This window comes from Bos mutus, chromosome 12 (genome assembly GCF_027580195.1).
Source record: "Bos mutus isolate GX-2022 chromosome 12, NWIPB_WYAK_1.1, whole genome shotgun sequence".
NCBI classification, from domain to species: domain Eukaryota; kingdom Metazoa; phylum Chordata; class Mammalia; order Artiodactyla; family Bovidae; genus Bos; species Bos mutus.
This window is the reverse complement of record NC_091628.1, coordinates 21,412,653-21,434,194: the sequence shown is the minus strand read 5'-3', so window position 1 is coordinate 21,434,194 and position 21,542 is coordinate 21,412,653. Positions and strand designations below refer to the sequence as shown.

The 21,542-nt window shown below is 41.0% G+C and overlaps 1 protein-coding gene across 10 annotated transcripts in view; it reads left to right on the top strand.

The window, feature by feature from the left end:
• NEK5 (NIMA related kinase 5) overlaps positions 1–21,542 on the top strand; it is a 70,481-nt gene that overhangs the window by 1,565 nt on the left and 47,374 nt on the right. For 9 of the 10 annotated variants that reach the window (XM_070380364.1, XM_070380366.1, XM_070380362.1 and 6 more), the window contains exons 2-6: positions 2,550–2,688; positions 9,259–9,355; positions 15,010–15,107; positions 21,068–21,151; positions 21,240–21,310. In XM_070380364.1, the coding sequence (XP_070236465.1) occupies positions 2,572–2,688; positions 9,259–9,355; positions 15,010–15,107; positions 21,068–21,151; positions 21,240–21,310 (467 nt within the window). In that variant the 5' untranslated portion in view covers positions 2,550–2,571. Of the gene's footprint in view, positions 1–1,408; positions 1,503–2,549; positions 2,689–9,258; positions 9,356–15,009; positions 15,108–21,067; positions 21,152–21,239; positions 21,311–21,542 lie in introns of those variants that run through there. The other variant, XM_070380358.1, reaches the window with a different exon arrangement.

The following is a 21,542-nucleotide window of genomic DNA, read 5'->3' as shown; positions in this document are numbered from 1 at the left end:
GAAATTACCCAACCTGTAAAAACTAACCATGCCAGACTTCACAGCCACATTTGTCCTCTGTGATGGCCCACGCTCTGTGGAGTGTGCTTCTCTCTGAATCTGAATAAATCCACTTCTTACCTATTACTTTGTCTCTCACTAAATTCTTTCAGCAATAAGGCATCAAGAACCTGAGCTACATTAGGTCCTGAAACCAGGTACTGTGGGTTTTGGCTGGGTTTGAGTCCCAGCCACATGGGTTTGAGTCTTAATTGGAGGTAAACGATTTCACCTCCTTGGCCCTGGAGGATCCCACATGCTGGGGAGCAGTCAAAACCCATCAGTCAGAACCTCTGAGCCTGTGCTCTAGAGCCCCGGGAACTGCAAGTACTGAAGCTCAGATGCCCTGGAGCCTGTGCTCTGCAATGAGAGAGGCCACTGTAATGAGAGGCTTGTGCACTGCCCCTGTAGAGTGGCCACTGCTCTCTGCAACTAGGGAAAAGCCCACACAGCACCAAAGACCCAGCACAGCCACAATAAATAAAATTTTTTAAAAAAGAAAAGAAACTGTAAGGGAATCACTGGCCCATCTTTTTGCCCACGGGCTATTGAGGGTGTGTCTGTGTTATAATCACAGTGTTTCCCAAGAGATTAGTAGAGGAGAAGGGATCACCCCACTTACTACCCAGGGGGAATTCACCTTCCCCTCTCAAGAAGCCAGGATCCTGGGCTGAGGATGACAAACCCAAACCAAAGGAGCTTAAGTGCAAAAGGAATTTCAGGCCTTATATTAAAAACTGAAGATAACTGACCCAGCAGGCGTGGATGGGGCTTTTGGGTCCTCTTGCCATCCTGAATCTTATCAGATTAATCTAAATGCCATAGTGCCTGTCTTTATTATCAAGTCTATATTTCAGTCTGTCACTGCTTGGTACTACTACACTAGAAGTAGTGAAGTAGCAGGGAGTCACCTGACAAGGACAGCCCAAACTTTTAGATCTCTGCTCCCAGGAGCAGTCTGGCCAATGGAGGAATGATTTTTCCAAAAAGATGAACAGTTCTTGGTAAATATCTGAGCAAAACAAGGTCCAATCAAGCCTCAATTGACACGTAGTTGCATTCCCTGAAAATTCAGTATTAATTAAAATTGCACTAAACGTATTTTGCATTTAGATGTAAAATAGTTTGGTAGTAGCCACAGACAATTATAAACCGATTTTTCCACGCACACGAATGTGTTCGGAGACGTTCTAAAGTGGTGAGGCTGCTGGATAATCCTTTACTATGCAGGGCCATCCCTTGCATCACAGAATCTTTGCATCACAGAATCTTTGTATCTCAGACCTTGTGTGTGTGTGCTCAGTCGTGTCCGACTCTTTGCGACCCTGTGGACTGTATCCCGATATCCTCCTCTGTCCCTGGAATTTTCCAGGCAAGATTACTGGAATGTGTTGCCATTTCCTACTCCAGGGGATCCTCCCGACCCAGGAATTGAACCCACATCTTCTGTGTCTCCTGCATTGGTAGGTGGATTCTTTATCACTGAGCCACCTGGGAAGTCCTATCTCAGACCTTGCTGTGCTTTGCTTAGCCATTCAGTTGGGTCTGACTCTTTGCGACCCCATGGACTGTAGCTCGCCAGGCTCCTCTGTCCATGGAATTCTCCAGGCCAGAATTCTGGAGTGGGTAGCCTTTCCCTTCTCCAGGGGCTCTTCCCAACCCAGGGATCAAACCCAGGTCTCCTGCATTGCAGGCGGGTTCTTTACTGTCTAAGCCACCAGGGAAGCCAATGGCTTCAAAATGAGGTAGTATCTGCCTCTCCCATCTCTGGGAACAGGAAAAACTCTGGAAGTTTCCAAAATGTCCCGTAGGGGACAGTGCTTCCCCTTTGAGAACTGCTGCTGCTGCTGCTAAGTCGCTTCAGTCGTGTCCGACTCTGTGCGACCCCATAGATGGTAGCCCACCAGGCTCCACCGTCCCTGGGATTCTCCAGGCAAGAACACTGGAGTGGGTTGCCATTTCCTTCTCCAATGCATGAAAGTGAAAAGTGAAAGTGAAGTCGCTCAGTCATATCTGACTCTTAGCGACCCCAAGGACTGCAGCCTACCAGGCTCCTCCATCCATAGGATTTTCCAGACAAGAGTACTGGAGTGGGGTGCCATTGCCCCTTTGAGAAAGGCAACTGTAAAACCACACAAGCAGAAGCTCTGTGCTTCCTAGAGGTGCCAAGATCAGGATATTATGTTTTCTTTCTCAGAATAAACTTGAAAAACAGGAATTGTTATTTCCATTTTAGAAATTAGGAAAGTGAGGTTTTATGAAGTTAAGTAACTTGCCCAAGATCACCACACTAGGTTGTATCAAAGGAGAGCTGTAGCCCAAGTCTGACCTCCGGGCCTGCTAAGAGGCTCCGTCTCACTTTGGTCGTTTTACCTGTAGCCACAAGGAAAGTTAGATGAGTTAGTCTTGGCAAAATTAGAATCAAAGTTTTAGCAAAACAAGTTTTGTTACATTGTAGTGGTCAATTTTCTGACTTTATGTTCAATAAAGCTCCATTGCTCTCATTTTAGGTAACTCCATGTATTGGAGACCATGGATCAATATGACATGATTAAAGCCATTGGCGAAGGTGCCTTTGGGAAAGCATACTTGGCCCAAAGGAAATCGGATAGCGAGCACTGTGTTATAAAAGAGATCAATTTTGAAAAGGTAAAGTTAAGAAGTTGCAATTCCTGTTCATTTTCAGTGCTATATTCAGCTGGCTTTTAATCCAATTTGTCAAGGAAACACATCTTTTTCTTTTTTTAACAAGTATGAGTGAATTGACTTTTGTTTGTTCAGTCTTCTAAATCCATTGTCCAGACAGCAACCAGTGATCTTGTTTTTATTTTAAAATTTTATTTTTTGGCTGCAACTGTCATCATGAGGGATCATGATGGATAATTTCCCCCACCGGGAATTGAACCCATGCCTCCTGCAGTGTAAGCAGGGAGTCTTAACCACTGGACCAACAGGGGAGTTTGAAATGTTTTTTTTTTTTTCAAAAGAAAAGAAAAAACAATGTTATCACCCTGTCTACTATGGTACTCCTTACAGTGATAACATCTTTTAATATCCTATGGCATGGGAGGCCCCACCTCCCTCGCTCTGACTTCTCTATTTTGCATAAGGGTGGCGCATCTCCTCTGTCACTCCTAATATAGGTCACCTCCACAAGGAGACCTTCCCCAAACATCCTATCTAAGACAACTCCCTGACTTTAATCACTCCTTATTACAGCAGCCTGGTTTATTTTCTCAGTAGCATTTACAATGATCTGGGATTACTCTGTTCATTTATTTCTTATCTGTCTCCTCCAGCATGCAGAACCATGCCGGCACATAATATTGCTCAAGAATATTGCTCAAAAATATTTATGAAATGCATTGAAGGAATGGAAGGAAACCATATATTATTATTAATCTGGTATTTTTGGAGAATAATTAAATATATTTAATTTAAGAGGAATTATTTTGGCTAAATTCCCTAGAAACTTTTGCTAATTAAGAAAATAGTATGTGTAGAATGGCCACCTGATGTGAACAGTGGATCACTGGAAAAGAGGGCGTCTGCCTTCATTCTCTCCCTGATGCTGGGAAAGATAGAGGGTAGAAGGAGAAGAGGGTATCAGAGGACGAGATGAATGGATGGCATCACCGATGCAATGGACGTGAACTTGGGCAAACTTTGGGAGATGGTGAGGGACAGGGAGGCCTAGTGTGCTGCAGTCCATGGGGTCACAAAGAGTCGGACATGACTGGGCGACTGAACAACATGTGTAGAATGATGCAATTTTTGTAAAAATATATGCATTCTCTCTGTATATAGGTATGTATATTCCCACAGATATATTCCCATAGGTATAAGAAACATACTAGATAGTTTTATCTAGGTGGAATGTGGGGTTATGAGTAATTTTTGCCTTGTGCTTTTGTATCAATTCACTCTGCAGATTAGTTTTGACAGTCCTCTGATTTGTTCACAAATTCCATTTCAACCTCCTCTTCACATCCTCTTCTTTTTTCCTACATACAGATCCCTCCCACTCCAGCCTCTGTGCTTGTCCAAGGGGCTCTTTCTTCCAAGAAGGTTTTTGCCCGCCCAACAAGACTTGACTTGTTCAGGGCTGAGCCCTAGGAGAGTTTCCAGGACTTTCCCACTCTAAGTAATCTTTGTCAACTCCATAGATTTTATTCATAATGCTGTTATGATACTGAATGTGTTCTACTTTGCTGTGCTTTAGCTGTTTATTTTGTACCTTCTCCTCCAAACATTATGCTCTTTGTAGGCAGAATCCATGTCTTTTTCATCTTGATATTCCAAACAGCAGCTAAGAATGCTTCGCACCAGCAGCGGTTCAGTAAATCCTTATTGGGTTGATAATTCAATGCATAGACACTTGCAGGCCTTCTAGCTCTGTTGTTAAGCTGGTACATACTTTGTCGTTGCTGTTCAGTTGCTCAGTTGTGTCTGACTCTTTGCGACCCAATGAACTGCAGCACGCCAGGCTTCCCTGTCCTTCACTATATCCTGGAGTTTGCTCAAACTCATGTTCAGTAAGTCGATGATGCCATCCAACCATCTCATCCTCTGTTGCCCCCTTCTCTTCTTGCCTTCAGTGGATCTTTTCCAATGAGTTGGCTTTTCAGGTGGCCAAAGTATTGGAGCTTCAGGTTTAGCATCAGTCCTTCCAATGAATATTCAGGGTTTTTTCTTTTAGGATTGACTAATTTGATCTCCTTGCAGTCCAAGGGACTCTCAAGAGTCTTTTCCAGCACTACAGTTCGAAAGCATCAATTCTTTGACCCTCAGCCTTCTGTATGGTCCAACTCTCACATCCATACATGACTACTGAAAAAAACCATAGCTTTGACTATACATTCTTTTGTCAGCAAAATCGCTGCTTTTTAATATGCTGTCTAGATTTGTCATAGTTTTTCTTCCAAGGAGCAAGCGTCTTAGAAATTATCAGTTCAGTTCAGTTGCTCAGTCGAGTCCGACTCTTTGTGACCTCATGGACAGTGATGCCATCCAACCATCTCATCCTCTGTTGTCCCCTTCTCCTCCCGCCTTCAATCTTTCCCAGCATCAGGGTCTTTTCAAATGAGTCGGCTCTTTACATCAGGTGGCCAGAGTATTGGAGTTTCAGTGTCAGCGTCAGTCCTTCCAAGGAATATTCAGGACTGATTTCCTTTAAGATTGACTGTTTGGATCTCCTTGCAGTGCAAGGGACTCTCAAGAATCTTCTCCAACACCACAGTTGAAAAGCATCAATTCTTTGGTGTCAAAAGCACCAGTGTTAAAAATTATAAAACCATTTAAATTCTAAGTAAAGAAAAAGCCATGTGGGAGGTGAATCCTCTATAGAAATATATATTAATGCGTTTTTAACATCTCTCTCATTCTTTAATATATATAATTAAACAAACTGACTTTATATATTTCTAATAGAGCACTGAATTTTTTCACTCATGAAGACCCTAGTCTCCATGCTGTAAATAAGTAGAATTTATATGAGGGAGGCTGTTGTTATCATTGTTTTCCTGTATCTCTTTGTGTTATCAAATTTGCCTGGCAACATCTGTGTCACAGAATTAATATTTCTTACTTCTTCCTTTCTACCCTATTATAGTTTTTCATTCTTATCTAGAAAAATTTACATGTCTTCTCAGCTCTCCAGCACCTCTCCATGAAACGAACTCATTTTCTCTTATCATCCTACCATTATCAAGCATATTCTTTTATATCTTGCCTTCAAAAATGTATCCTTTTTATTGTGAATATTAAAATATTCATTGAAGAAATTTTGAAAAAACTGTAGGGAAAAATAAGACTATTTAGAGGAAAATAAAAAATCACAACCACTGTCTTTATCACTGTTAACATTATGGTGAACTTCTCTCTAGGCTACTTTTAATGCATAAACGTACCTTATAAGTTACTAGACTATATTAGAATGATTGATGTCATGTTGGATACACTCTTTTATATCACCTTTTACCCTTAGTATATTGTAAACATTTTCTCATTTCAATGTTTTCATGTAATAAAATGTTCTCACGCAGTAACATCAAATGTGTACAGTAGTAGTGGACACCTAGTGCAAGCCATGTTATCGCAGATGTTTCACTTATATGAATCTATTTAATCCTCACAACAACCCTAAAAGGTGGATCTCACTGTCCTCATTGTTCAGGTGAAAGGGGTGGGGCTCAATGAGGCTAAGTGATTTGCTTACTGACCAGCACACACACACACACACACACACACACGTCGCTCAGTCGTGTCCGACTCTTGGCGACCCCATGGATTGTAGCCCACCATGGGATTTTCCAGGCATGGATACTGGAGTGGGTTGCCGTTTCCTTGAGACCCTTCTAACCCTTCCCCTGCTCTTTCTGCTGTAACACTGTTCTTCCCTGGATTGTTGATGACTGCATAGTGTGACATTAGGTTCAAAATATTGTACCATAATTTATCTAACTCTTTTTCTATTTTCAGATAATTATATTGCTTGATTTTTTTGCTATGATTAAATAGCATTTAATATATAGAAGAAGTTACTTTTCTTAAGCAAACTGTGTATTCATGTTTATCTACATGTACATTAAATAAAAAGGTCTAACAATTTACAGCAATTACTTTTAAGGAATCAATACAAAGGAGAGAGGGAAGTTTTAACTTTCATCTTATTCACTTCTATCTGACTTAAAATGTTTTTTCAAACCATAAGTATATATTGTTAATTGAAAACTAGTAATAAAAAACCTAATAGTAAAGCACTGTAATGAAGGCTTTTGTATGAGAACACTTGGGCACATACGTTTCTGATTATTTTCTTTGGATAAATTTCTAGAAGCATTAATAAGTTAAAGATAGGAGCATTTTAAAGTCTCTTTTAGACATTAAAAAGTTGTTTTCCTGGAAAGATTTTTATCATCTTATATAAATATTTACCCAAGAAATATATGAGTGCCATTTTCTGCTTTCTGGTTAACTATGGGTATTAACATGCTTTTGTCTTCACCAATTTCACAGATGAAACATTATATTAAATTTTGTTTTAGTCTTTTTTCTTCTGATTACTGAGTGAGGTTGAATCTTTCTATTTCTGAGCCATTTTTAACTTTTATTTTTTTGAGAGTTGTCTAGTCATGTATTTTCCCATATTTCTATTGGCATACATAGTTGCTTTTTTTTTTATTTGCCAGAACTCCTTAAATGTTATAAATACAAAAATCTGTCATACATATTGCCAATATTTTTACCTAACTATAAAAGTGCAGTTCTATGCCTATCTTTTCCTTTCAATTTTGTTTATAATATTCTTTTGAAAAAATAGTAGTTATAAATTAACGTAGTTAAGTAGCTAAATCTGTTCATCCAATAGGCATAATTCAGTTATTTTTATTTTGAAATTCATATGTACTAATTATGCAATTTAAATTGGGGAGAAAGATACCGAAGCTCAGAAGACTTAAGTAATTTACTGAAGGATACATAGCTGCCGCTGCTGCTGCTAAGTCGCTTCAGTCGTGTCTGACTCTGTGCGACCCCACAGACGGCAGCCCACCAGGCTCCTCTGTACCTGGGATTCTCCAAGCAAGAATACAGGAGTGGGTTGCCATTTCCTTCTCCAATGCATGAAAGTGAAAAGTGAAAGTGAAGTCTCTCAGTCGTTCTGGACTCTTAGCAACCCCATGGACTGCAGGCCACCAGGCTCCTCCGTCCATGGGATTTTCCAGGCAAGAGTTCTGGAGTGGGGTGCCACTGCCCTCTCCGGGATACATAACTAGGAGACAGTAAAGCTTGGATTGAGAATGTTAATTTTTTTAAAAAAATTGTTAAATCTAAATGAGGATGAGAAATCGGGGAGCTCGACATTATGTGTGAGCCAAATGTTGAAGGTCGTTACAGACGGAACAGTGGAGAGGACCAGTGACTCGGAAGGTGGGACAGCCGGACCAGAAGTCAGTGTAGAAATGATGAGGCATCAAGAATGAGGAAGAAAAGATAGAAATGAGATGTGGCCACTGGCACTGGCACCAAAACATTTGAAAAATATTGCCCATAGATGATTAATAGAATAAGAATATACATCAGGGAGTGAGGGCAGGAGAGAAATAGGTGAGGGAGATTAAGAGGTGCAAACCTCCAGCTGCAAAATAAAGGAGTTACGTGTATGAAATGTCCAGCATGGGGAACATCGTAACTATGCAATATCTTCATATAGTGACAGATGGTAACTAATGAAGATCACTTTCAAATGCATAGAAATTTTAAATCACTATGTTATGTGATGAAAACTGACATAGTGTTTTAGGTCAATTAGATCAAAATTGTGGTATGGGGAGGGAGAATTGGATGAAGGTGGTCAGCAGGTACAAACTTCCAGTTATAAGATAAATAAGAACTACAGATGTAATGTACGGCATGGTAAATATAATTAACACTGCTGTTTGTTATAAATGAAAGTTGTTAAGAGAGTAAATCCTGCACTATCGTCACAAGGTAAAAAAAGTCGTTTTTCTATTTCTTTAATTTTCGTATGTATATGCGATGATGGATGTTTGCTAAACTTATTGTTCTAATTATTTCATGGTGTGTGTAAGTCAAATCATTATGCGATATACCTTAAAAGTATACAGTGCTATATGTCATTATATCAGTAAAACTGGAAGGAAAGGTAACAATAAAAGCAAATTAATTAGTTTTTTAATAAAGAAAAGGAAATATATCAAATCTAAAATGAAGTCACAAGAGACAAATTTTATTTGAAAACGAAAAATGTAGTAATCTTAATAGAACTTTACTGGTCTGATTTATGTAATGTGTGACATTTAATTTTTTTAGATTTCATTTGTTTCTTCTCAGCTGTGATTGCTGCTGGAACATTGCATTTTTTTAAACCAATTCTTTTGCTGCTGAAAGATAAATATTAAAATAACTTTCCTTGAGATGACTAAATAATTGACACAGTACACCAATTCAAGTGAGCTTGTAACACAGCAGAACTTTACCAGAATTATTTTCTTGTTACTGATTGTCATTGGCAAACCGTTGACCAGATACAGGACACTCTTAATTCTAGAAAGGTCATTTCCTGGCATTGAGAGATCAGTTTCAGAAATGCCATTAAAGTCAGTGAAATCCTGGAGAATTTTCGATGACGGTGAGCAGAAAGCCTATTCATGAAAGCAATTATCTTTATAGACTACTTTGTCTCTTAATATAATTTAGATGCCCATCCAAGAAAAAGAAGCTTCCAAGAAAGAAGTCATTCTTCTGGCAAAGATGAAACATCCCAACATTGTAACCTTCTTCAATTCATTTCAAGGTTTGACTTCTTATATTCTTAAAGTATTTTAATCAGGTGTCGGCATGTAGATATCCATATAAGATAGGATCCTGAGAACTGTGTATAAATTAATTTCTGTGACTGGATTCATTGTCCCATTTACTTAAATTTATTTTTCATCATCTTGATTTATACTCTGCTGAGTTTTTGTAGACAATTTTCCTAAATTTCCTTAAGTTTTCCCACCTGTCTTTAATTTTTACTCCCTCAAATAGTTAATAATGGTTGTCTTAGCTTTGCTCCAGTAAGAACTTCCAGAGGCCTACAAGAATACCATCTGTGTCTCACTCATGTTACATGTTGGCTGTGGTTGAGGGGGGTCTTTTTTATGTTTTAATTAAAAAATTAAGAACTTTTTTTGTCCATACCATGTAGCTTATGGGACACCTCAGTGAAAGCACCAAGTTCTAACCACTGGTCTCGCCAGGGAATTCCCTGATGGGGAATTTAAAGCTGGGGCCCCGGCTGAAGGAGCAGCTCAGATAGGAAGCAGGCTGTTCTGAACAAAAGGGCAGGACACAGAGCCCGCCGCGTCCTCCCTCTCAGAGCCCTGCTAGCATGTGGCATGTTTCTTACCTCCCCCATATGCTCAAATTCTGGGTGTAAAGCAGACGCTCAGCCAACCCTGAGAACGGGGTGGTGCTGGCAGAGGCTGCGCTGACTCTGAGAGTCCTTGTGTGCCCAGGGCCAGTAAATGGGGCAGTGCAGTCCTCTTTCAGAGAGGCAGCCAAGCTGCTGGCCGGAATAGAGGGGGAACTTGAAGGAAGCAAGCCTTCCTCTCAGTGCACCTGAGCACATTTCTTCTGCCTTCATCCATTATTCGACTCCAGAGGTTAAAAAAAAAACAAAGAAAGCAATGGTCAGAGACCATTCATTCACTTAACAAAAATTTACTGAGTGCTTACTGTATGCATTTTTCTAGGTACCAGGAATACATCCGTGAATAAAGAAAACAAACAAAAATTCCTGTCCTTTGTGACTCTTACATTGTAGTGGGAAGAGACAGACCATAAACACACAGGCAGCATGTCAGGTGTTTTGAGGCTGCGTCGGGGCTGTATAAGCCCACAGTTCGGCCAGCACCCAGCACGGGGTGGGGTAAGGGGTGGGGCAGTGTGTACTTGAATTCAGAGGTTGGAAGTAGTTCATGGAGCAGGAATATTACCTAGTATCTTCAAGCACCATCAGGGGTGTGTTCATAAAAATCAGTAAGTTTGTGTTTGGCTTCATTGTGGCATGTGGGGCCTTAGTTCCCTGACCAGGGATTGAACCCACACCCTTGCAGTGAAAACGCAGTGTCTTAATCACTGGAGCTTCAGGGAAGCCCCAGTCAACAAAATTTAAAAGCTATTTTTTGAGCATTTGCGCTCTGCTGGGCACTGTGTTTCTTACAAATTAAACCACTGCATGCAAAATAGCTTTCTGTGTTTCTTACAAATGAAAACTGGGTACAGCCTCTAAAAGACTGCTCAGGACGTTCCTGAGGTCTTTGGGAGTTGGCAGTACACATGAACGGGGAGCCGAGTTGTATCGAGTAACTTTAAGGGGCAGCCGCAGAGTACGGTGCCCTCTATTCCTGTTCATTGGTTCCTACAAAGACACCAGATGACAGCCTTCCTTTCCCTCACTCTGTGGGTTTTTGTTGGCTCTCTCCGTCTGGTAAGTCTCCACTCATTGTCAGGCCTTCTCTGAGAGCACAGTCCAAGCTGCAGTCCCCTCTGCGGGATCTCGCCAGCACTTCGGTACCGTGAGTGTGTCCATTAGGAAGTGGTCTAATATTTGTCTCCCTTTGAGACAGGAAACAGAATGGACTCTTTTGCTCACCACTTGCCCCTCAGCATCTGGCACGTAGTAGGTGCTCAGGCACATTAGTGGAATGAATACTGGGGCTGCCTGGACCATTTAGGAGAGTGGAGTCTGACCTTACACCATGTGAATTGGACATTTGAGGCTGGTTTATGCTGGATACCCTTATCAAATGAGAGGTCATTTTTTACAGCATCAGTAATCTTCGCTGACTTTGTTTATGTTGTAAACCTAAACTTTCTTATGACCCCCTCTTCCTTTTCATAACTAGAGCACCTCTGTGTTTAGGAAAACCAGAGCTATTGTGATGCCTTTGTGCTTTGCCTGGCAGATTGTTGGAACTCGAAACACTGAGCTTGTCTGAAAGCCTCAGACGTCTTTGTAACACCTGGCTGTAGAGAGTGGGGAAAGCCTTTGTTTATCCTCCAACAGCTCATCTCTAAACAAAAGAGCCACGGCTCTAGTGCGTTACGTGTTTGTCAATGGAAAGTAGAAGTTTTTATAAGTTTGAAACAGCATGAGGAAAATAAGGAGAATGCAGTAAGATTTTCTTAAGGCTAAGTTAAAAAAAATACTTAAATATGTATTTATCTGGCTGTGCTAGGTCTTAGTTGCAGCATGTGAACTCTTGGTTGAAGCATGTGGGTTCTAGCTCCCTGACCAGGAATTGAACCTGGGCCCCCTTCATTGGGAGCACAGAGTCGTAAGCCTCTGGACCACCAGAGAAGTCCCCATCAGGCTCAGTTAATTCCACTAAAATTCCTTCAGTAAATATTTATCAAGTACCTCTAATAGGCTGAACACAGCCTGGGTCTTGGGGGTAAATCAGTGAGCAAAATGGGTCCACATCCCCGCACTGCTCTTTTCTGTTGCTGTATAACCAGCGAACAGGAATTTAGTGGCTTAAATAGGTACCTCCCAATTTCTCTAGCTCTTCCAGAAGCCTGGGCCTGGTTTAGCTGGATTCTCTGCACAGGGTCTCACATAGTTGAAATCAAGATGGTGACTCTGTCTGCAACCTCCCTCACCCGAGGCCCAGAGTACTCTCCCAGGCTTATGTAGGTTGTTGCGAGATTTCATTTACTGCACTTGTAGGACTGAGACGTCTGCTTTCTTGCAGACTGTTAACTGGGGGTGGTCGTCTTCTGCTAGAGACCAGCCTCCCTCCCTGTCACGTGGCCCCTGCAACAGGCCCTCTCCAGCATGGCATCTCTCTGTTTCTGACTTCTAGATCCAGATTTAAGTGGCTCTTGTGATTAGGTCAAGCCCAGGTGTGTAATCTCCTTTTCCTATTAACTCAAAGTCAGCTGCTTAGTAACTGTAATTATATCAGCAAATCCCCTTTGCTATGCAATGTGACATAATGATGGAGTGATATCCCACATTTACAGGTTCCATTCTCACTCAAGGGGAGAGAGTTCACAGGGTGTGTGCATTAGGGTCATCTGAGAGTTCTACCCGCTCTTCAGCTGTGGTGTTCACATTTCCAGGGGTAAAATGAGGGGTGCTGTGTGCTCAGTTGCTTCAGTCGTGTCTGACTCTTTGTGACCTTATGGACTGTAGCCTGCCAGGCTCCTCTGTCTGTGGGATTCTCCCACAAGAATACTGGAGTGGGTTGCCACTTCCTCCTCCAGGGGATCTTCCCCACCCAGGGATTGACTCCGTGTCTCTTATGTCTCCTGCATTGGCAGGCAGATTCTTTACCACTAGCGCTAGACAGGCAATAAATGTAAATACAACTATAAGTACATTATGTAGTTTGTTTTTAAAAATTTTTTTTAAAGAATATATTTTACTGATATGGCCTCATGGGGCCTTAGTTGTAGCCTGCAGGATCTTTGATCTTCATCGCAGTATGTGAGCTTTTAGTTGCAGCGTTTGGGCGCTAGTTTCCTGACCAGGGATTGAACTCTGGCCCCTTGCATTGAAAGCTCAGAGTCTTTACCACTGGATCATCCAGGAAGTCCCTGATAACCCCTTTAAAGTTGATTTAAGCTACTTGAAAGAAAGAGGTAGCAAATGATAGAATTTGGCAAGAAGAGTCTGACATTTAGTGGATACTCAAATAACTACAGAGCAAAATGCTAGAAAGATTAACAATTGGTAGCAAGTCTGATTTTGTGTGATTCCTTTATTAAGCTCCTTCCATGTGCCAGGTACAGGGAATGCAAAAGATCCCAGTGTGGAGTCTCTCCTCAGGGAACAAACTAGTGGGAGAAACAAGCAAGTTAATAGAAGTCCTTAACCTAATAAGAACCCATCTAATAGTTGTTTGGTAAAGAAAAAAGCTGATGAAGCAGAAAACCATACAAACTTATTTTAATCTGTAAATGCACGATCATTTGCCAGACTTTTGATGTAAGATCAAAGCCTTGTCTTTGATTATGAATCCACTTACTGGAGTTCTGAGTATCCTTTCTTTTATAGGTGCCCGTCATCTGCAATTTATAATTTCCAGTTTCTGGTCTTTAGAGTGGAGTAAGAATTCACAGATACTCTCTCTGTGTACATTCCTTTGAAAGCTTCCCAGTTATTTTCCATTTGTCCCACCCAGCATTTAGCTTAATGACGTTTTTTTTTTTAAAGCTACTCACATTTACTTCATGGCATTCAATGTAGTTCTTGTGGAAACAATCACATCTTTTTCCATTCATCTCTCATCACTTTATATAAAAATTATAATAACAAGTATCAGTTCAGTTCAGTTCAGTCGCTCAGTCATGTCCGACTCTTTGCGACCCCACGGACTGCAGCACACCAGGATTCCCTGTCCCATCACCAACTCCCGGAGTTCACTCAAACTCATATCCATTGAGTCGGTGATGCCATCCAACCATCTCATCCTCTGTCGTCCCCTTCGCCTCCTACCTTCAATCTTTCCCAGCATCAGGATCTTTTCAGATAGATTTGGGAATGCATGCAATGATCTTGGTAAGAATCAGTGAGGACAGAGGGAGCATAGTTGAGTCTAGTTGCCACCAGGGTAACCTTGAGCAGCAACAGTCATGGATGGTGCCCAGCAATCTAGTGTGTAGGTCAGGCAGAGGTCAGTTAAAAGAAATTTGACTGGGACTTCCCTGGTGGTCCAGTGGTTAAGAATCCACATTGTGATGCAGAGGATGTAGGTTCGATTCCTGGTTGGGGAATCAAGATCCCACGTGCTGTGGAGCAACTAAGCCCGCGCACCGCAACTGCTAGGGTTGAGTGCTTATGTGCCCCAACTAGAGCGCCCATGGGCCACAGTGAAATTCCGAGTGCTGCAGTAAGACCTGACTCAGCCAAATACATAAATACAATATTAAAAAAAGAGTGAGTGTCACCAGTACTCAACAGTATAAATAGAAGTTTATACTTCAATTTAAGGGTCTGATCATTCTTTTAGTGGTGTTGAAAAAGATTCACAGCTGTTGTGTTACAGCCCATTTCTGGTCTCCTGCAGGGACATATTAAAAATAGTTGCTCACATTTATTGAACTCTCATTATGTGCAGATATTATTCTAAATATGTGACATGGATTAACTCATTTAAAAGTTGAAGTAAACAAAGATGAGGTGATCCCAAGAGGAGTGTCTACATTATTATCACCATCTGACAGATGAGATAATGAAGCCCATAAAAATTAAAATAACTTGCCCAGAGTCACAGAGCTAAGAAATTTAAGTGGCGAAGTGGGATTAGAGCCCAGTCCATCTTGATTCTACAGCCAGTTTTTAGCTATTATATTCTGCATTTTTCTGTTGCATTCTCCACCTTCTAGAACTTGAAAGGCAAGTAATTAGTAAATATTTGAAACCTATGCAGCATCAAATGATGCCCTTTTTTACAGAGAACAACAGACTGTTTATTGTGATGGAGTACTGTGATGGCGGGGATCTCATGAAAAGGATCAGAAGACAACGGGGAGTGTTATTTAGTGAAGATCAGGTAGAAACTCTTCCAATTTCCCTGTTCATTTATATTGGGGATTAAATTTATAATTTCATAAGTAATAGACTGTGTTTATATGAAGCATGATTGGTGGAAGAGAAATTTGAACTATAAAAATAATGGCTTGGTATTTTTTTTTTTACAATGTCAATATTCATTTATTTTTTCTTTTTCTTCTTATCTTTTAAATTATGAAAAGTATGATAAAACATTTATAGGAGACTTGGAAAATACAGGGCAAAGTTACATATGGTCCTTCTATATATTATTAATACAATTTTTTTTTTAAACAGATACATTAAGATTTTTAGTGGGAGTTTCAGTATCAAACTCTCAAAAATGTATAGAATGAATATACATAAAAGTGGAAGAATATGGTAGACCTAAAAAGCACGAAGAACCAATTTAACATAATTAAGATTTATACAATTTTCACACAATAGTAGGATACAAATTCTATTCAAGTTACCATAGACCATTAACAGCGAGACCACTGGAATAGATCCAGGGACATAAAACAGAGTGAAGAAATTTCATGGTCTAAAGGTATTAAAATCATACAGAGTCTGTTATCACTGTGGAATCATGTTAGAAATCAATATCAAAAGATATTTGAAAATAACCCACATACTTTAGAGTGCAGTCTGACATTTACCAAGAGAGATCTTCAACTTAGCCATTGAAGGCCTCAGTAAAGTTAGAAGACTGAAAAACCAGAGGGTGACTGCAGGGAAGAAAGCATTTAAATGAGAAATTAACCTAGCCTAATGACATTGTACAGGAGACAGGGATCAAGACCATCCCCATGGAAAAGAAATGCAAAAAAGCAAAATGACTGTCTGAGGAGGCATTACAAATAACTGTGAAAAGAAGAAAGGGAAAAGCAAAGGAGAAAAGGAAAGATATAAGCATCTGAATGCAGAGTTCCAAAGAATAGCAAGGAGAGATAAGAAAGCCTTCCTCAGCGATCAATGCAAAGAAATAGAGGAAAACAACAGAATGGGAAAGACTAGAGATCTCTTCAAGAAAATTAGAGATACCAAGGGGACATTTCATGCAAAGATGGGCTCGATAAAGGACAGAAATGGTATGGACCTAACAGAAGCAGAAGATGTCAAGAAGAGGTGGCAAGAATACACAGAAGAAGTGTACAAAAAAGATCTTCACAACCCAGATAATTACTATGGTGTGATCACTCACCTAGAGCCAGACATCCTGGAATGTGAAGTCAAGTGGGCCTTAGGAAGCATCACTAGGAACAAAGCTAGTGGAGGTGATGGAATTCCAGTTGAGCTAGCTATTTCAAATCCTGAAAGATGATGCTGTGAAAGTGCTGCACTCAATATGCCAGCAAATCTGGAAAACTCAGCAGTGGCCACAGGACTGGAAAAGGTCAGTTTTCATTCCAATCCCAAAGAAAGGCAATACCAAAGAATGCTCCAAGTACCGTACAATTGCACTCATCTCACACGCTAAAGTAATGCTCAAAATTCTCCAAGCCAGGCTTCAGCAATACATGAACCGTGAACTTTCAGATGTTCAAGCTGGTTTTAGAAAAGGCAGAGGAACCAGAGATCAAATTGCCAACATCCGCTGGATCATGGAAAAAGCAGAGAGTTCCAGAAAAACATCTACTTCTGCTTTCTTGACTATGCCAAAGCCTTTGACTGTGTGGATCACAATAAACTGTGGAAAATTCTTCAAAAGATGGGAATACCAGACCACCTGACCTGCCTGTTGAGAAACCTATATGCAGATCAGGAAGCAACAATTAGAACTGGACATGGAACAACAGACTGGTTCCAAATAGGAAAAGGAGTACTTCAAGGCTGTATATTGTCACCCTGTTTATTTAACTTCTATGCAGAGTGCATCATGAGAATCGCTGGGCTGGAGCAAGCACAAGCTGGAATCAAGATTGCCAGGAGAAATATCAATAACCTCAGATATTTAGAAGACACCACCCTTATGGCAGAAAGTGAAGAGGAACTCAAAAGCCTCTTGATGAAAGTGAAAGAGGAGAGTGAAAAAGTTGGCTTAAAGCTCAACATTCTGAAAACTAAGATCATGGCATCTGGTCCCATCACTTCATGGCAAATAGATGGGGAAACAGTGGAAACAGTGTCAGACTTTATCTTTTTGGACTCCAAAATCACTGCAGATGGTGATTGCAGCCATGAAATTAAAAGATGTTTACTCCTTGGAAGGAAAGTTATGACCAACCTAGATAGCATATTCAAAAGCAGAGACATTACTTTGCCAACAAAGGTCCGTCTAGTCAAGGCTATGGTTTTTCCTGTGGTCATGTATGGATGTGAGAGTTGGACTGTGAAGAAGGCTGAGCACCGAAGAATTGATACTTTTGAACTGTGGTGTTGGAGAAGACTCTTGAGAGTCCCTTGGACTGCAAGGAGATCCAACCAGTCCATCCTAAAGAAGATCAGTCCTGGTGTTCATTGGAAGGACTGATGCTGAAGCTGAAACTCCAATACTTTGGCCACCTCATGCGAAGAGTTGACTCATTGGAAAAGACTCTGATGCTGGGAGGGATTGGGGGCAGGAGGAGAAGGGGACGACAGAGGATGAGATGGCTGGATGGCATCACCGACTCAATGGACATGAGTTTGAGTGAACTCCAGGAGTTGGTATTGGACAGGGAGGCCTGGCGTGCTGCAGTTCATGGGGTTGCAAAGAGTTGGACATGACTGAGCGACTGAACTGAACTGAGAACATGTTTGAATTTGAACTTAAATTGAATCTCTGTTTGAGAGTGAACTTTGCTTGAGAAAGGACAGTATCTTATTTTTGGAAAATCTCATGTAGGATGCCCCTAAGATGGATCTTAATGGCTGAGAAAAAAGTGAATGAGAATGTTCCTTAGCCACTTAAAATGTGATGTATTTATAGCTTCACTCTTCTTCCTTTTACCAGTGAGTATGCTGTTTTAAAATAGATTTCCCACTTTGCTGGGGAGGATAGAAGCTCTTTTTAGCTCTTTTGGCTATTTAGTCTCATTGGTTATTAAGAGAGAGAAGAGAAAAGGTGAAGAGTAATGGCCTCAATTCCGATTTTGTCTGAGCACAAACACATTTTTCTTCTGTACATTTAGCATCCTTTGATACCCTCTTGGAACTTTTATTCATGAAGGAGACAGATGTTTGTAGCGGGGAAGAACTGGACTCCCGGCCTGTGTGATTGAAGGGAAAGGCCTCGGCCACAAGCAGGACACAAGAGTGGCCCGCCAGCTTTCTTCAAGCCCTTTGTTTCTTTGTTCTCTTTTAGCATTTAACAGCCCAGATACTCTCCTCTTTGATTTAAAGTTCAATGTCGTGAATGTATGAATGATTAAAGAATCAATATCCCTAACCTCTGTACATTTAATCATGCATTCTCCCTATGCTCATTGACATTATATATTAAATTCTATAGTTGTAGAAACCCTCCTTTCTTCTTATCTGGGTATTATTTTGCCACATTTAATAAAAATACTTTTCTCTACATAAGTTTGAATTACATTTCCCGTTGTTGAGAAAGAACTAAAATTACAACTGGTAGAGTTTCCTGGTGGTCCAGTGGTTAAGACTCTGCACGTCCAGTGCAGGGGACAAGGGTTTGATCCCTGGTCGGCGAACTAAGGTCTTCCCTTGTGGCTCAGACAGTAAAGAATCTGCCTGCAGTGTGGGAGACCAGGATTCGATCCCTGGGTTAGGAAGATCCCTGGAGAAAGGAATGGTTGCCCACTCCAGTATTTTTGCCTGAAGAATCCCCCAGGACAAGGATCCTGGCATGGGATCCAGTCCATGGGATCGCAAAGAGTCGGACACGACTAAAGCGACTTAACACACATGCCCTGGGCACTCAGATTCCACATGCTGCACAGCACAGCCAAAAAAAAAAAAAAATTACAAGTGAATCTTCATATCTGGAATATAGTTTTTTCCCTCAATTGTTTTCCTCTCTCTGTTTTGGTGGACAAGGAACCATTGAAAGTTTAGAATTGTTTAAATAAATCTCTGTAGGCGTCTGAGGCAAGCATGTATGCCTAATTGTGTTTTCCGACTCCAGGGGACCTTCCGGACCCAGGGATCGAACCTGCATCTCTTGCGTCTCCTGAATGGGCAGGCAAATTCTTTACCACGGCACCACTTGGGAATCTGTCTACAGTGGCTCAGTGGTGAAGAATCTACCTTCTCGGTTCAATCCCTGGGTCAGGAAGATCCCCTGGAGAAGGGCATGGTGACTCACTCTAGTATTCTTTCCTTGAGAAGCCCATGGACAGAGGAGCCTGCAGGGCTACAGTCCATGGGGTGGCAAAGAGTTAGACATGACTGAAGTGACTTGAACCGTGAACTTCCTGATGTTCAAGCTGGTTTTAGAAAAGGCAGAGGAACCAGAGATCAAATTGCCAACATCCGCTGGATCATGGAAAAAGCAAGAGAGTTCCAGAAAAACATCTATTTCTGCTTTCTTGACTATGCCAAAGCCTTTGACTGTGTGGATCACAATAAACTGTGGAAAATTCTGAAAGAGATGGGAATACCAGACCACCTGACCTACCTCTTGAGAAATTTGTATGCAGGTCAGGAAGCAACAGTTAGAACTGGACATGGAACAACAGACTGGTTCCAAATAGGAAAAGGAGTTCATCAAGGCTGTATATTGTCACCCTGCTTATTTAACTTATATGCAGAGTACATCATGAGAAACGCTGGACTGGACGAAACACAAGCTGGAATCAAGATTGCCGGGAGGATTATCAATAACCTCAGATATGCAGAAGACACTACCCTTATGGCAGAAAGTGAAGAGGAACTCAAAAGCCTCCTGATGAAAGTGAAAGTGGAGAGTGAAAAAGTTGGCTTATAGCTCAACATTCAGAAAAGGAAGATCATGGCATCCAGTCCCATCACTTCATGGGAAATAGATGGGGAAACAGTGGAAACAGTGTCAGACTTTATTTTTCTGGGCTCCAAAATCACTGCAGATGGTGACTGCAGCCATGAAATTAAAAGACGCTTACTCCTTGGAAGGAAAGTTATGACCAACCTAGATAGCATATTCAAAAGCAGACATTACTTTGCCAGCAAAGGTTCATCTAGTCAAAGCTATGTTTTTTTCCTGTGGTCATGTATGGATGTGAGAGTTGGACTGTGAAGAAAGCTGAGCTCCGAAGAATTGATGCTTTTGAAGTGTGGTGTTGGAGAAGACTCTTGAGAGTCCCTTGGACTGCAAGGAGATCCAACCTGTCCATTCTGAAGGAGATCAGTCCTGGGATTTCTTTGGAAGAAATGATGCTAAAGCTGAAACTCCAGTACTTTGGCCACCTCATGCGAAGAGTTGACTCATTGGAAAAGACTCTGATGCTGGGAGGGATTGGGGGCAGGAGGAGAAGGGGACGACAGAGGATGAGATGGCTGGATGGCATCACTGACTCTATGGACGTGAGTCTGAGTGAACTCCGGGAGTTGGTATTGGACAGGGAGGCCTGGCGTGCTGAGATTCATGGGGTCGCAAAGAGTCGGACACGACTGAGCGACTGATCTGATCTGATCTGATTTGAAGCGACTTAGCAGCAGCAGATCAGTTTAATAAAAAGGCTCATGGTCAGCTAAGATAAAATAAAATTATAACTAAGAAATAAACCATAACTAAGAAATAAAATTCAGCCCCCTGCATTCTGGGAGTGCGGTCTTAGCCCCTGGACTACCAGGGAGTCCCCTGTTTATCTTTTTCTGTATGCAGTGTTCCTTTTCATACCAACATGTTTGGATTGCCTTTTCACACTTCCGTTTTTCCAGCTGTAAGGAGAACATAGGATGGTATGATGGTATATCTGTTCACTTCATTCGTGTAACCACACACAAATATATTATTTCTCTCTTTGTGCATGCTATCACTGAAGATAGTTCAGTGATCAGCAGACTGCTCACTAGTTTTGTTTTATGTTCCCTCTACAGATTCTGAGTTGGTTTGTACAGATTTCTCTAGGACTGAAACATATTCACGACAGGAAGGTTTTACACAGGGACATAAAAACACAGGTAAACGGCTCAGAGACAGAATCAAGAAGAATAGATCTTTTATTTTCTTGAAATATCTCCAACAACATAGCCTTTTCTGCACTTACAGAACATTTTTCTTAGCAAGAACGGAATGGTTGCAAAGCTTGGGGACTTTGGTATTGCAAGGGTCTTGAACAAGTAAGTACTTTTAAAAATCATTTTTCCTTCTGTTCATAACAGCCAAAATACGTATTTTTAGGTATCAAGAATTAAGAAGGTATTAAGAGCTTGGTTTCTCAATAATTTTGGATAATTGTTTATATAAGTATATTAAAGTATTCAGATGGTACGTTGAGATTAAAATTTGCGAGACATATCTTGGCATAGCAGAAGTGTTAGCAATGCTGTATAGTGTGATATAAGCTGATCA